Raw genomic sequence first — 17,668 nt, 5'->3', positions numbered from 1 at the left:
CAAACAAACAAACAAACAAACAAACATTCTTGAATATACTTCTCTTCTCCCGTGCACTTGCAAGGTTGAGTCAATTAAACTGTTTCCACGAAAGATACATACCAGATGACAGGAAAGAATGATAGTAGTAACAAATAGACACAAGCACAATTACAGTATGTGACTGGAATAGGATTTTCTTATTGGAAAATGCAGTTGCAAGGGCAAGTACTTTATCCCTAGATGGGTTCCTGGTACTACCATGATTTCCCTACAAATTGGTTTTTAAAGTAATCGCCTTTTAATTGCACCTCTGTAGAGTCCTGAAGGTAAGCCATTTGCTGTGGGAAACAATGAAGCGTACGTAATAGAGTGATGTCAGCCAAAGAGATACCCGCCGAGCACGCCTGTGTGTTCAGTCTGTTTCTTTTTCAATCCTGGTGATAGCAAACATTGGCTTTTAAAAAGGAAAAAAAATGCCAAGGAATAGGAAAAGAAGTGTATTTGTTCTCTCAACTTCTTGTTCAAGGAGATTCTTGTCACATGTGCTCCATGTGATTGTGTTCAGGCCAGAGGACAGTTACTTACAACTAGACAGGATTGGTTAATAGAGCAGTAATCAGCCCAAGCAGTGCTAATGCAGTGCATCACTGAGCAGCTTTGGCAGAAATAAAGTACCAGCCTGCCTGTGGGCCCATCGTTTGTAGGCCGATGGAGTACGGTGTTTGCTGGAAAAAATACATGTATTTAACTTTCAGAGGTACTTACATACCAATACTTTAAAATTTTTGTTTGATATTGGGATACAAACGTCTATCCAAATAACATGACAGTACATTAAGATCTGCATCAAAGAACAATGGCTGAAGATTCAAGTTACTTATAACCAAGCAATCTATTACTTTTTTTCTATTTGCTTGTCTTTGACGCACCATAGCTAACTCTCAGAGTGATTACCTGTTCATCAAGATTCACAGCGGAGCTCAGCACAGTTTTATTTCAGCAATTAGGTTAGGCAACAATATTTGACAAAGATACAGGTTATTCCAAAACAGTTACAAAATGCCACCTAGATAATAAAATGTGAGGCTGGATGAATACAGCAGGCCCAGCAGTATCTCAGGAGCACAAAAGCTGATGTTTCGGGCCTAGACCCTTCATCAGACCCTCCGATGAAGGGTCTAGGCCAGAAACGTCAGCTTTTGTGCTCCTGAGATGCTGCTGGGCCTGCTGTGTTCATCCAGCCTCACATTTTATTATCTCAGATTCTCCAGCATCTGCAGTTCCCATTATTACTCACAAAATGTCACCTGTCTGAACCTTTTCCATTGCCAGCTACTGGATAATTAGATATAGGGAAGCTGCATCCATTTGTGAGGGGATCAAAACTTGAGGCCATAATTATAAAATAGCATTAATGAATTGAATACAGAATTCAGGGGGAAACTTCTTTACACAAAGAGGGCCCTGAAGAGCATTGTCAAACAGAGACCTAGGCGTGTAGGCACATAGTTCCTTGAAAGTGACATCATAGGTGGACAGGGTGGTGAAGGCAGCAATTGACACACTGTCTTCATCAGTCAGAGCACCGAGTGTGGCAGGTGGGATACAAGACACCAGTGAGGCCACATCTGGAGTAGTTGCACAATTCTGGGTGCCCTGCTATAGGAAGGAAACTATTAAACTGGAAAGGGTGCAAGAGGATCCATAAGAATGTTACTAAGACTGGAAGGTTTGAATTATAACGAGAGGCTGGGACCTTTTCTCCCCCTCCCCTGGAGCATAGGAAGCTGAAGGATAATCTTATAGAGGTTTATAAAATCATGAGGAGCTTAAACAAGATGAATAGCCAAGGCCTTTTCCCTAGGGTAGGACAGTCCAAAACTGAAGGGCATTGCTTTAAGGTGAGATGGGAAAGATTTAAAAAGGACCTGTGAGGCAACTTTTTCCATATAGAGGATGATCCGTATATGGAACGAGGTGAGGTGCCGAAAGACTGGAGGTTGGTTAATGTGATGCCGTTATTTTAAAAAGTCTGTAAGGAAAAGCCATTGATTTATAGACTGGTGAGCCTTATATCAGTGGTGGGCAAGTTGTTGGAGGGGATTCTGAGGGACTGGATTTACTTGTATTTGGAAAGGCAAGGACTGATTAGAGATAGTCAACATGGCTTTGGGAAATAGTGTCTCACTAACTTGATTGTCACCTCTTCAAAAAACTCAAAGAAGACTGAAGAAGGCAGAGTGGTAGACATTATCTACATGGGCCTCAGCAAAGTGATCGACAAGGTTCCGCATGATAGACTTGTTAGTAGGATTTGATCACATGGGATCCAGGGGGAGTTAGTCAATTGGATTCAAAATTGGCTTGAAGGTAAGAGACAGAGGATGGCGATTGAGGGTTGCTTTTCAGACTGGAGGCCCGTGGCAACAGTATTCGAAATCCACTGCTTTTTGTCATTTCCATAAATGATTTAGATGCAAACATAGGAGGTATGGTTGCAGATGACACCAAAATTGGTGGTATAGTAGACAGTGAAAAAAGTTACCTCATTGTACAATAGGACTTTGATCAGATGCGTCAATGGGCCGAGGAATGGCAGATGGAGTTTAGATAAATGTGAGGTGCTGCATTTTGGAAAGGCAAATCAGGGCAGGACTTGTACACTTAATGGTAAGGCCCTGGGAAGTATTGCTGAACAAAGAAACCTAGGCGTGCGGGTGCATAATTCCTTCTAAGTGGAGTCGCAGGTAGATAGGATAGTGAAGATGATGTTTAGTATGCTTGTCTTTCTTGGTCAGTGTATTGAGTAAAGGAGTTGGGAGATCATGTTGTGGCTGAACAGGACATTGATTAGACCATTTTTAAATACTGCGTTCAATTCTGGTCTCCCTGATATGGGATGGATGTTGCTAAAGTATAAAGGGTTCAGAAAAGATTTACAAGGACGTTGCCAGGTTTGAGCTACAAGGAGAAGCTGAATAGACTGCAGCTACATTCCCGGGCGCAGAGGCTGAGGAGTGACCTTATAGAGATTTATAAAATGACGAGGGGCATGGATAGGGTGAATAGCCAAAGTTTTTTTTCCTAAAGTGGGGGAGTCCAAAACTAGAGGGCATAGGTGAGAGGGGGAAAAATGTAAAAAAGGACTAGAGGGTTCATGCAGAGGGTGGTGCATGTATAGCCAGAGCCGCCAGAGGAAATGGTGGAGGCAGGTACAATTACATTTAAAGGCATCTGGATGGATATATGAACAGGAGGGATTTAGAGGGTTATACACCAAATGTTTGGTGGCACAGACAAGTTGAACCAAAGGGTTTATTTCCATGCTGTATGACTCAGTGATAAAATGTATATCTAGCTACTAGTTTAAATGCATCAGTGTAATTCACCTAAAGGAAGAGTAGATAAGCATGTGAATTGGAGATGATTGCTGATGATTGTTCAGTTCGATTTGCAATTCCTGTGATATCAAGGCAGCCTATGTTTGCATGCAGCAAGACCTGGACAACATTTGTATTAGTGCATGAAAAGTCAGTCAGGAACTAAATTTTTGGCCAGATAGTCAGCAATGAGCAAAGTTAGTAGAGAAACATATAACAGACAAGACATGCAGAATGTCGAGGCTGCTGGTACAGAAGTCACACTATCTGAGGCTTTGGATGAAGTACAGACAATACCAGTGAAAGGCTGTGGGTAAACAATGTTGATATGGGATAAATTGATATTGAAGCGAGAAATATATCATGCCTGCTGTAATCTTTTGTAAAAAGCTTGAAGGTATTCTGTAATTCACAGTGAGCTTTAAAAGTCAATATTACGGCCTCCTCTCCATGTGTGCATATGAAATAAACTATTGTCCTGTAAAACTCTTATTAATTAGTCAAGTTGACCCCTATAACATTGTTGTTATGTAGCAAGCAATGGGTGTGCTATACAAGTGCTAAGCAATGGTTATCAATAAGACAGTCTAACCAACCATCATTGAAATTCAATGGTTGTGAAATCTTCCAATATCAGCATCTTAACATCAACTTCTACCAACAACTTCATTGGAGTAGTGTTCACATGAATACTGTGATAACAAGAGTAGGCCAAAGGCTCGGTAATTTGCAATAAGTGGTGCAGCTCCCGACTTCTCAAAGCCTTTCTACTAACTCTCTGGCACATTATTTTCCAATTGTCTGGATGAATCCTTCAACATTACTGAAGACAAAACACCCATCACTTTAAAAAGAAAATTGCTCCCTTCATTCCAAACAACAGTCTTAGCAGCCTCAAAATATTAAATTTGTTTCTCACTCAACAGTTGCTGCTAGACTGGAATTTCTCTAGCAGCCTCTCTTTTTATTTCATTCCCTCTAGCACTGGTATAGTTATGGTTACAATGCACCATGTACATTCTAGTAACTCCCCAAGACTTCTACGCAACGCCTCCCAAACTCAAGATTTCTAACACAAAGGCAAAACACTGTGGACACTAGAAATCTGAAATAAGAACGTAAAGGTTGGAAAACCACAGAAAGTCAGGTAGCATCTGTGGAGCAGAATAGTTCAGACTGATTAGAACAAAAAAAGTCGGAAGCACAAATGTGAAGGTCTGTGACAGGGTGAAAAATCAAGGGAGATTAAATAATCCAAGATTTCATGAGGCAACAGCCATAAGGAGTGACGATGGAGGAACGAAGGTTGTGCCCAAATGAGGTATGAATTGTTGCATCAAAATTATTTGAATGCAACATGAAAGGATTAAATAAAAAGAAACAATAAAGAAAAACAAAACAAAAGAAAGGAAAAACTACTCAACACAAGATGGAGGCAGAGGTTCTGGTTTAAAGTGGTTGAAGTGATCTGCAAGAAGACTGCAGACTGATGAGTTGAAAGATTCCCAAATTTTCCCCTCCCTGGTAATGACATAAGCAACGGAGAGAACATGGCACTGGAATTAGATACAGGTCTCTTGTCTCCCTCTCACCTTGGCATTTATGCTCAGCACTTAGAGTGTAGGCCTATTTGCATATCAGCAGACAATGTGTGCTAAACCTGGCTCGCCACGGCAGTTGCTAATCTAGCCATGGAGATTGTCAAACGTGTAAATCTGCCTCCGGCTGAGAAAATGCCTAGACTCTGTGATCCTCTGAGTGCCACAGACCTGGGGTGTTTCTGCTTCAACCAGCTGCAGGGGTGTGTCAGTGACGTGCTCACCAGATTGTGATCTGGATTCTAATCCGGATAGAGTACTCATTGAGGTGAACATTTCTGTGCCTGGTAGAGGGTGTAAGTGAAAGCATTGTTAGTGTGGCCTATAAGGTTCAGAAGCGGAAGGTGGAGTTCAGGGTTTCCATCACTATCCACCTCTTTGCATAAGTTCATTAGGTGCTGTTAGTGCCTGCATAAGAGGAGGGAGTTAGTCCTCTAAGACCAGTAAAAGCTTATACAGTTGAAGAATGAGATAGCATTGATAGTAATAGGAGAGAAGTACAGCATAGCACAATGAAGCTCACAGGGTTTGTGGCTATCGAGATCTTCGTGTCCCACACAGTCTTTTCCTAATACTTTTGAATGTTCTCCTTGAGGAGAAGGAGAAGTTGGATATCTGCCCATCTGTGGTTCTGGATAGCATGGCCCAGTTTTGAGCCAATTTGTCCTGCAATGAATCAAAGAGAGGTGCTGAACAGGATGGTGATGTATGAACAGGAAATATGATAAGAGGTTCCCAGTGAACGAGTATGAAATGTACAGGACAGCAAAAATTAATAGCTTGGGAGGATGTGGTGGGTGATGGCTCTTGATTGAACATGATGCATGCAATAGAGAGTGTCATGGTCTGCGAATCTTCGTGAGATAAGTGTGTAGTGGCAGGACTGGAGCGAATGGTGGCTCTGTCAGTGAGGTAATAGTGAGAAGACTTGCCGTTGTAGAGGAAAGAAGATCACTGACTGACTTCCTAATCTGCTGGGTATTCTTCTTTACCCAGAGCACAGTACTGATTCAGGCTACTATCTAGGTACAGGCAGATTTTTTTTCAGTGGCGTGCCATCCTCTGGTGGTCAGTTGGAAAAAGCGCCGTTTGTGTAGCGATGCAAACTTTTTGTGCCATTATCATTCAACACCATAGTGTAAGGAGCAGTTCCAATTTTGCAGCATCTGAAATAGTGTACCGCTTTAAATGTGATCCAGTGACTTAAACACTGCAAGGTCTGAGCAGTGATAATCTCTTCTGCCTCCCCTGCTGTGTAATTCTGCAAGAAGAACATTGAAAGCCTGTTTGCGTAATTAGTGAGGTGCAAAGAGAAAGATTATACAAGGAAAGTCACTCCAAGCCATGAAGTGCGCCACGAATCTCACTCAACAAAACACTCACTGTAAATCAGAAAGGAGCTTACATTAAATTTCACTAGAACACTGTAGCAGGCCCTGAACATAAAGAATGCATGGGGTTAAGTGAGATTAATGACAAACATAGGAAACTTGGACTTAAGTTTGCAGACTAAATGTGGGTACTTGACAAAGGTGTCACCCAGTTCATGGTTGGTCTTCACAGTGTACAGGAGACCATGTAGTGAGTTGTGCATGCAGGCCATTAAAGTGAAAGGCCGGAAGATTAAATAAAAAGAATATTCACTTATGGAATGTTGGTGTTGTTGGCTGGCCACATTTATTGCCTGTCCTGGATGCCCTTGAGGAGGTGACGGTGAGCTACCTTTTTGAACTGCTATAGCCCAACCCCAATACCATTAGGAAGGAGCAGAAATAGGCTACTCAGCCCATGAGCGCTGCTCCATTATTGGATCATGGCTGAATGGAGCTTCGGACCCTGGTTGTGGAGAGGTGTCTGGAGCTGCGGGGGGAGGAGGAGGGGGAGGAGGAGGAGGGGGAGGAGGAGGAGGGAACGGGAGAGAGTGAGAGAACCCCCAGGCAGAGGGAGTCACAAGGAAACTCAGGCATGGAAGTCTGTTCAAATGTTGGAAGTGAAGGGCAGGTAGTAGAATAACACCGGAAAGAAAGCAGTATAATTTGTTAAACACGGAGGCTGTTGGGTGAAAGATGAAGACAAGGCAAACTCTATCAATAGTCTGGAGGAAAAGGAAAGGAGAAAATTGATCAGGGGCCTGTCAACCATGCTGGGTGGGAATCTTAGCTGAATAAGATATTTCAGAATTGCTTCAATGTAACCGAATCACTGTAACAGCTGCAATAAAAACATGGATATCAGGAGAATGATAGAGAGCCTTTAAGGGAAGCAGAACATGAGGAGGTAGTGTTGATGTACTGTGGGAGTTTATAGTAAACAATAATTGATAGTCTCTCTCTCAAAATGCAGAAAAGCCAACGACAGGAATGGAAGAGTCAGATATGGACCAGGTAAAGGTGAAGAAAAGTTAAAGTTAAAAAAAGTCAGTGGGATTTTCCATTTCATTGTGGGAACAGGAGGTGACAACAGAACAATCAACTTACTGGAAAGAGGTGAGGAAGGGTGACCCCAAGTAGAACAGGAATAATAAACATTCCACTATCCCACAAATAGGCAGGTATGACTAGCACCCATGGAGGCCCATGATTTGTCGATAATGAGTAGGCTATCGACACATGGGAACATAACAATCTCTAATCCATAATATCTTGATTTGGAGATTATATCATCGTTATTCGGTGTTGATGGGTCAAAATCCGAGAACATCCTCTCTACTAATACGCAGACTGGAGCTGTTGCTAGATTAATTAGAAATGGGCAATATAGAGCATAAAGCATCTACCATATTCAGACCCTTTTTTTTTTTAAAATTGCAGGAGAAAGAAATTGGTTATGCCAATAAGATGAGATGGAGAGGGCTAAATGAAGGTTCATGTAGCAACGACAAGTTGTGTCAGATGCCCTTTGCTGTATTGTAAATTCGATGCAATTTCGTGTACCTATAGTTTTGTCTCAGCTTCTTTATGTTGGCTTTAGTTCTGGTACCTTGGCCGAGTACAATTCGGCCAATCAGGGAAAACACCCTTATTTGGATAGTCAAAGTTCCACGTGTGATGTTTTGATACAGTTCCTACTCTACAATGTTGATACAGAATAACCTTATCAGGTAACAACGCACTGCTGTGGGTTGGGACAGGAGATAAACTCCACATTCCACAACAAAACATAGTAAATCAGCAACTCTTCTCATTCTTTAAGAGAGGAACCATTTCAGTCAGGAACTTCAATTTTTATGTGAGTTTATTCATATATTTTGCAGATTTACTGTTTGTAAAGATGAATGACTGAACAAGAGCCTAGAGAACCAGGTTTTCAAAATCATTTCTAGATTAAGAAAACCACATTTAAAGATGTGAAAACAACAGAAAGGCATCCTGCATTATTAAAACATGTTTGGTGTACATTTGCTCATTGAGAATATGCCATTATTTTGAATATCCTTGGTGAATACTCACAAAGCACTGACAGACTACCAGAGTGGCAAGGATGTGGAGGAGAATAGCTTCTTGAAAGCTGGCTGCTTTCCCTTAACTCCAAGTCACAACTTCACTGGACGTATGTCAAAACTTCTCATTTCTTGTGCACTACTGTTCATGTACAGAACTTCTAAGACAATCTTCAACAATTAAAAATGGGCGAAAAGTTTTTCCTATGAAAGAGAACTTGTTCACAGTTCTATAATCCAAGGTGGAGCGCTTTTACAGACTACAAAAATAATGAATTAGAAGCTCATTCATCACCTGGTCACAAGACACATTTTCTACAGTTTAGGTGCAATAAATCCTTTAGGTGGAGATTTCGCATTTTTGTATGAAGCAAGTGCATTAGGTAGTGATGCACTGCCACAACTGGCCAGACGCTGGCAGTTTCTGGATCCTAACGTCTGCCAGTCAAAGACTGCTGCAGAGGTGATCAAGTGGTGAGAAGTTAAGTTTAAAATTTTGCCCCCACATTGAGGCAATTGGAAGACTTCTCCCCTAACTTGACAGACAGGTCATCAAGGTTTCCCAGTCAGGAAACTAGCCACCATCTTGTATCTTCTTTTAAAAATTTTCTTATGGGACATGGGCATCATTTATTGCCCATCTCTAATTGCTCAGAGGGCAGTTAAGAGTCAACCGCATGCGGGATCAGATTAGGTAAGATGACAATTCTTTTCCCTAGGGGATATTAGTGAACCAGATGTGTGTTTCCAAGAATCGACAGTGTTACACCAGGGTCTCAGGATTAGTAGTCTTGCAATACTACTACCAGGCCACTGACTCCCAGGGAGACAAGTGACAATTTAAGGCCCTTAAATGGACCTTAATCAACCAGTTAAGTGTCTCAATTGCTCGCAAGTTGAGAAAGTCTTTTTTCCTCTAGGACAAACTTGTCCAATTATTTCCCCTGTTAGCCACCTCCTAGGGATTGGGTAATTTAACCTAAAATGTCAACGCTTGAAATAACTTAGCTCCAACCAGTCCATATGTAAATCATCTTTGATTTCATTTGGACAAAAGAAAGATTTGCATTTATATACCACTGTCCACAGCTCAGGTCATCCAGTGAAACACTTCTGAAGTATGGTCATTGTTGTAACATGGTACCTTGCTGTCATGTTTCCTACAAAACAACGTGATAATGACCAGAAAGTTTACTTTTTTTGAACTGATGCTGGTTAAGGAATACATAATAAATAAGTTACTAGAAATAACTCAGCTGCTCTTCTTTGAAGTAATGTCAATGGGATATTTTACTTCCATCTAAAAGGTGACTGATTAAAAAAAAATGAAGTGCTCCCTCAGTATAGAACTGAAACTTCAGCTAAAATTTTATGCACAAGTCTCAGGAGGTAGAAATGAACCCACATCTTTGACTTGGATGAGAAAGTGCTATCATTTGACCTATGGTTAACAGCTATAAAAGATACATGAAAGATGCCAATATTACACTTCTTCATTCTGTTCCAGCTCAAAAATTATTCAGGGAATCAAACCATTAAACAGTTTTTGTTTTAAAATATGCCTGATGGCATTGGGACACCCCTACTCAGTACAATTGCACATAAACTCTACATCTTGTATGCAAAACTAATCATACTGGAGTAGTTAGTGCATTTGTGGACACAAATCCTAGAATTCCCCCCCATTTCCTACATTCCTGAGCACAGAATGCTCCTAGGCTAAATACACAACACTTTTTAAACAGATGCCCGTGATAACTAAATCAAGAACTTTGGTTGTGTTCAATGTAATGACTGAAATTTGGAAAATTATCTATTACCACTGTCACCCAGGATAATATCTGGGAGGAAGATGAAGATTTAACGAGATAGCAAATGGCTTTACCTATCCAGGAAAATTTCAACACAATTAATTCAAAACTTTTAAGTGCTGATATTCAATTACAATGTTGCAATGTAGTACAAAACAAAAAGAAACCCAGCAAACCTTTTGTCCAGATTGTTTTCTTCTAAAGCGCTCCATTAAAAGGGTTGATAGGATGGCCTCCATTTTCATTTCAGAGACACTGAAGAAACAGAAAATTAAATATCACACATCTTCTCCACTGACAGCTAGTAGTGTTGTAGTACAGTTAAAGAGAGATTTAATTACCTAAGAGATGTGTGTGCATGGGCATTTAAAGAAAGGAAAGGAAAGGGTTCATCTGACCATTATGGCAGGATGGTTTTGCACCAAACCCATTATTATATCATCATCAAAAGAAACACCGTGCTTCCAGGTTTGCTTCAAAGTGGTATCAATCTCTTATCTTACATTTATTTTCCAGTAACACTGCCAAGCATCAGACTGCTAGAAGGTGAGAGAGATCATTTTTGTGAATGTATCCCAAATTTCACCAGAAATCATGCATCTTTTTATATTGTCTCCCATTTCATATTCATCTACTTTCTTCACTAGGTTACCCTGGACCACTCTTCAGTTGAGATGGAAGAAAACAATTATCTCCCAGACTTGACTGAATTCCAGAAGGGACTGGTGACCCAAATCTTGCCTCACCTCTCGCTGAACATAGAACATTACAGCACAGTACAGGCCCTTCGGCCCTCGATGAAATAAAGCTTAATTTTTTTTTCTCTGACCCTTCATGAAACTGGTACAATTCTCTATTTTGACAGGAAGAGCAGGAACTTGTACCTACGTGAAGAAAACATTATAGTTTCACTCTCCAAAACCTAACTGTGAATGTCCAAGTGACAGAACAGCCAAACAACAAAACTCATTTCTGATTCGTACAAAAATTCAACATTTTAAGCCATACATTTATATAGAAGTACCTCATTTTCCATAGCTCCTTTTGCTGCTTGTATGGTCTGAATCAATCATTTTTGCACAGTAATCTATTGTTATCTAGTCTGTGGTTAGTACTGAAGATTTGTTCTTCACTGCAAAGAAGTTTTGGGAATTCTGGATCTAGCTCCAATTTTCAGTATCTCATTAAAATTTGGAACACACATTCATAAATATGGTACTCCTCAAAACAGAGCTGCCAGTTTTTATTTCTAAATTTAGATGTGGGAGCCCAGAGTCCCACACTATTGTATGAACCTCACCGTATAAAGTTGGTTTGGTAAGATAGCAACAGCAAAGTGCTAGATTAGTTCATTACTTCCCTGCGTGGAAGGAAATCTACCAATCCTTTCCAGACTAGAGAAACCCTGCAGGTCTGGCAGCTTCTGTGGAGAGAGAACAAGGTGAATGTTTTGAGTCTGATAGGACACTTCTTTGGAATTGTCTTCATGTGAATCTAATTTTCACAATGATCATTTTATGATTCATGTCTAAGGATACTTATGATCCTGACAGAAAGAGTATGTTGGAATCTAGGCTCACTACTCCACAGGTTGGATCAAAAGTGTAATGTCATATTTAAAGTGAATCACTATTCTAGCATACTGAAAACAATGTGAAGGAAATAGTGAGCATGACAAGGGTGCAAAATATACCCCAAATGGGGAAATTCAGTGTCAATCACCAAACATGGCTCAGTAGCACTCCCTGATTTATTGCAATGATCAAAGCTTGGGCTTCAACTCATCAACTTGGAGATGAAGTTCTTCAAACAATAGACACCTGCTGTCATGGACCATGCAGGTATTCTCCAGCTCCTGCATGCTACAGCTGTTGCACATCACTTCCTTGCCATCTTGATGTTGTTTGTATATAACAACCTGGGTTTTAAAATTTAGAATATCACTCAATGATTATCTGTAAATATTTTATGAAGTTTGCTTCATAACCTGTTGAGCTATCAAATTAGTAGAATACTTAAATAAAAGCAAAATACCAGAGCTGAAAATCTGAAGTAAAGAGAGGAAGTGGTGGGGAAACTCAGCAGGTCTGGATCTAAGGAGAGAGAAAAGGAGTTAATGCTGAGTCCAATTTGTGACCTTATTATTTAAGAAAGGTGGTAGGGAAAAGCTAGAGAACTATAGACCAGTGAGCATGATGTCAGTGGCGAATAAGTTGTTGGAGGGGATTCTGAGGAACAGGATTTACATGTATTTGGAATGGCAAGGACTGACTAGAGATAGTCAGCACGGCTTTGTGCATGGGAAATAATGTCTTACTAGCTTAACTGAGTTTTTTGAAGATGTGACAAAGAAGGTTGATGAAGGCAGAATGGTGGATGTTGTCTATACGGACTTCAGCAATGCAGTCGACAAGGTTCCATTAGGTCACATAGAATACGGGGAGAGCTAGCTATTTGGATACAAAATTCGCTCAAACATAGGAGACAGAGGGTGGTGGCGAAGCGTTGGTTTGGACTTGAGGCCTGTAATCAGTAGTATGCCGCAAAGATTGGTGCTGGGTCTACTGCTTTTTGTCCTTTATCTAAATGATTTGGATGTAAATATAGGAAGCACGGTTAGTCAGTTTGCAGATGACACCAAAATTGGTAGTTTGGTGTAGTGGATAGCAAAGAAGGATCAGCCTTGGGTACAACAGGACCTTGATCAGATGGGCATATGGGCAAGGAAGTGACAGATGGCGTTCAATTTAAATAAATGAGAGGTGCTGCACTTTGAGAAGACAAATCAGGGGCTGGGCTGATATACTTAACATTAAGGTCCTGGGAAATCTTGCCCAAAGAGACATTGGGGTGCAGATGCACTGTTCCTTGAAAGGGAGTTGCAGGTAAACAGGATACAGAAGGCAGCATTTGGTATACTTGCCTTTATTGGTCACCGTATTGCGTATAGGAGTTGAGCGGTAATGTTGTGGCTGTACAGGATATTGGTTAGACCACTTTTGGTACATGACATTGAATTCTGGTCTCCCTGCTATAGGAAGGAAGTTGTGAAACTTGAAAGGGGCCAGAAAAGATTTACGAGGACGTTGCCAGAGCTGGATGGTTTGAGCTGTACGGAGAGGCTGATAGACTGGGGATATTTTCTCTGGAGTGTCTGAGGCTGAGGGGTGATCTTAGAGGTTTATAAAATCATGAGGGGCATAGGTAGGGTAAATAGTCAAGGTCTTTTCCCCAGGCTAGTGTAGTCCAAAACTAGAGGGCATAGGCTCAAGCTGAGAGGGGAAAGATTTAAAAGGGACCTAACTGGCAACTTTTTCCTGCACAGGGTGGTGCATGTACGTAATGAGCTGCCAGAGGAAGAGGAGGAGACTGGAACAATAACAACATTTAAAAAACATCTGGATGAGTACATGAATAGGAAGGGTTTAGAGAACTATGGGCTAAATGCTGGCAAATGAGACTAGATTAGTTTAGACATCTAGTCAGCGTGGATGAGTTGGACTGAAGTGTCTGCTTCCATGCTGCACATCTGTGATTCAATGGTTCTGCATAATGGATGTACCATATTCATGCAATAAATTATTCAATACATAATACTGGGATCTCCCCATATTGGTTTTAACTACTGTTCCAGTTTAAATGGAAAGAAATTTTTTAAAAAAACTTACCAACGAACTACCTACACACTCACTCAACATTTCCACCCTTCAGCTCTCAGGTCTTGCTGCATCTGGCTCCCTATCAGGCAACTCTGATTGTAAAAAGCCAGAACTGCACTTAAACCTTCACTACACTGAATTCCCTCACTTACCAAATTCCCAGGTTTAAGCACTCTACAGCACCGCATTCAGTGTCCATCTGCAGCTCTGTCTGAATAAATGTATGCTCTGTTGCTATTCTGCCATCCCCTCATATTCCTTTTTTGACCCTCATGTCCTTGTTCCTCATTTGATCGGTATTTTTATTTCTTTTCCTTCTGCTATTGTTTTTCTTTCTTAGCTGCAGATTGCCCTTTTTTCTTCTTCAAATCTAAACTATCAGATTGTTCTGAATCCACATTTCCTCTCTAACAAATCAGGGTACACTTAAGTGAAATGTACTGTGTGACAATTTTTTTGTGAAAGGTTAATGAAAACATCATGGATTAAAATGGTGGTTGGGGGGGGGGGGGCGTAATAGTGATAGCACTGATCATTCCATGCCACTCTCTCCTGGCAGCCTGCCAGGCACCAATCTCCAAGATGTTTGAACTGAATCACAGTAGGAGGCCATCATCCAAGTGCCCGTGCCAGGCTGAAGCCACACTTGTCTTATTGAATCAGTGAATGAGCAATCATAGAGCTGAGAAATTGCAAGGCTGGCTGTGGAGCTTCTGTGAGCAGTTCACAAACAGAATATGATGTACGTGATACAGCAAAAAAGGTAATGTGGGGGTGGGGAAGAGAGTGCAAAATAAGCGTACACTACGACAATTTTCAAATTTATACTGAATCTAATCGTAAATTCAAATCTATCACAATTATAAACTAAAATTCCTCCAAAACGGGAAGACAATTGCAAAAAAGTGGAGTTTCTCAAATGCCATGCAAAACAGATTTTTAATTGTAATTTTGATTAAATTGTTAATTAAAAATGGTCACAGGCTATCCTGACCAGTAATAAGTACAGCCTGAGGCAAAAAGCCAATGGCACTGACAGCAGCAGGATAGCAGGTGGTCTATTCCATTGACCTGCTCATCCTTCTTCCTGATTGGAGGAAATATGAAAGCAAGGCAGGAGTCCAGATTATTCAGTTACAGGCTCCGTTGATTTATGTACTTTCCTGCAATAAAACTTTCATCTGAAGAGGAAATGCATATGTGCCTTTAAATCTGCCTAAAAAGCAAATTTCCACATAAAACCATCAACTCCAGGTCATTTAACATATCAGTTCAAGAGTCTGCAAACTGTGCATCCCATCTTCCTACAACAGATGCTTAAAAGTACATCCACTAACCACCATGTCTTGATTTCTGTTCTATTCTACTCAGTACTTGTGGTAGTCTGCATTATTGACTTTACTCTTTGCTAATTTTTAAAAATGAAGAAAGACACTTCTACCAGTTATCTAACATTCAAGTACATTATTTACTTACAGAAGCACACACTGGTGCACTTTTACTCAAATCCATGTACAACTGTCTACATACATTGCTCTGCCAAGCTGGAGTTTCAGTGATTTACATACACAAATTTCTTAGGTGAACAGAAAGTGGAACAGGCAACCCTTCTGCAAGAGTGGAAACAGATCACACCAAACAGCTTGCAAAATCCTCACTGATATACAGAAACCATGTGACATTTTAGGTTTTATAACGTATCATCTACAATATTTTGTCAGTAATTCAATGTTGTTGCTATACTAATCATTCATATGAAATTGTGCTCCTTACTCCCTCCATGTCAATGAATCAACTTAAACAGTTCGATGTTTGTGAATTGAAAGCAAGTTAATTCAAGACAAGTAAACACGCCACTCCTCATAAATACCAAGTTATTGTGCACACTCACCTGTTTTATATAAATTACTTGAATCAGAAATTCCATTTCACCCTTTCAATAGATTTTGGCACTTCCCAAAAAAAAATTGAAAGAATGTAACAGAATTCCACACCTAAACTGCAGATACTCAGAAATTAAACGGGAATCAACATTTCAAAAGCACCCTATAAAGAAACAGAAGCATGTAATCTTGGACCAGCCACACAAACTTTACTGACAGGAGCAAAGTACCAAAGTAATTAATGATAAACTTATGAAATATGTTCAAAATAGGTGGTTTGGATATTTTTAATCAATTTGCTGTTGGTATCATCCACACTAAACATTGAGGAAAAAGAAACTCAGCAGCTACACATTAAAAACAGACTTGCAGTTATATCAGAGCTTTCATAGTTAGAAGTCACACGACACTAGGTTACAGTCCAACTGGTTTATTTGAAATCACAAACTTTCGGACCACTGCTCTTTTGTGGGAAACCAGCAGCCATTTTGCCATTGCAAGCTCTCCCAGACGCTGAATGTAAGCATGTGGGTGCAGCAGGCGGTAAAGGCAGCAAATGGTATGTTGGCCTTCATTGTGAGACGTTTCAAGTACAGAAGCAGGGACATGTTATGGTCTCCTTTTCTGAGGAATGACGCTCTTGCTCTTGAAGGGGGTGCAGCAAAGGCTTACCAGGCTGATTCTGGGGATGGTAGGTCTGACAAATGTGAGATTGGCTAGGTTGGGATTGTTTTTTGCTAGAGTTCAGACAAATGAGGGGGGACTTATACAATTCTAACAGGGTAGATGCAGGGAGGATGTTCCCACCAGAATTAGGGGTCACAGTATGAGGATTCGGAGTAAATGATTTAGGACAGAGATGAGGAGACATTTGTTCACCAAAAGAATGGTGAGCCTCTGGAATTCATCACCACAGGAAGTAGTTGATGCCAAACCATTGACTGTATTCAAGAGGTGACTAAATAAATCACTTGGGGTGAAAGGGAGCAAAGGTCATGGGGAGAAAACAGAATTAGGCTATTGAGTTGGACGATCAGTCATGATTGTGAAGAACGGTGGAGTAGGTCTGAAGGGCTGAATGACCTCCTCCTATCTTCTATGTTTCTATATCATCTGATTGTGTTGTGTGGCTTGGAGGGAATAAGTAGTGGCCAGAACACCAGGTATAACGTCAGCCGCTCTTAGAAATCATGCCATGGAATCTTTTGCATCCACCTGAGAATGCAGTTTAGTATCTCATCCAAGATAGTATTTCCAGGTCACTCAACACTACACTCGCGTGCCAGCCTTGACTTTTGAGTCTAAATCCAGGACTGAGACATGAACTCACAACACTAACTTTGAAGCAAAAGTACAATTTAGCTGAACCATTGCAGAGTCCTGGAAAACACGTAAAATGATAATGATACAATTATTAAAAAAGTGCCATTTTAATTATTTATTCCATATTTATTTTTGACTAATTATACATTTTTATATATTGTCCTTTATAAATAAAATAGATAATTGAAACAATGCATTGCTATCAGTGTCATAACTGACATCACAAAATTTTGTCTTGTGATTCCTGTCCTGGGGCAAATAAAAGTCTAATTTCAAAACATTAGTCACCATCTAGGACACAAAACAAAAAGCATGGTGAATTACAGCAGCACAGAACAAAAGTCATTGCCTGTATCCAAACCCAGAGTAAGTAGCTCGTCCCAAAGTATCACTACATGGAGTCACGGAAAGGAGATCAGGATCTTTCCCTCAAGTACAGAGTTTAAGGTACCTTGGGTGTTAACAATAATGTCACTTCAAAATATTGCATCTAGTGATGTGAAACCACGAGGACTAATGGAGAAAAATACTTTATAAAGCAAGGAGCCGTTACCTTCAAAAACACAAAAAAGAAGTGTAAATAGATTAAGATA

At 40.4% G+C, this 17,668-nt stretch overlaps 1 protein-coding gene across 1 annotated transcript in view; it reads right to left on the bottom strand.

Moving 5' to 3' along the window:
• Window positions 1-17,668, bottom strand: part of ddx31 (DEAD (Asp-Glu-Ala-Asp) box polypeptide 31) — a 93,538-nt gene that overhangs the window by 33,496 nt on the left and 42,374 nt on the right. The window contains exon 17 of the mRNA XM_048559095.2: window positions 10,387-10,465. Within this exon, the coding sequence (XP_048415052.1) occupies window positions 10,387-10,465 (79 nt within the window). The remainder of the gene's footprint in view (window positions 1-10,386; window positions 10,466-17,668) is intronic.

Source organism: Stegostoma tigrinum, chromosome 29, assembly GCF_030684315.1.
Source record: "Stegostoma tigrinum isolate sSteTig4 chromosome 29, sSteTig4.hap1, whole genome shotgun sequence".
NCBI classification, from domain to species: domain Eukaryota; kingdom Metazoa; phylum Chordata; class Chondrichthyes; order Orectolobiformes; family Stegostomatidae; genus Stegostoma; species Stegostoma tigrinum.
Note: the sequence above shows the minus strand (reverse complement) of the source record. Positions and strands in the feature narration are given on the sequence as shown.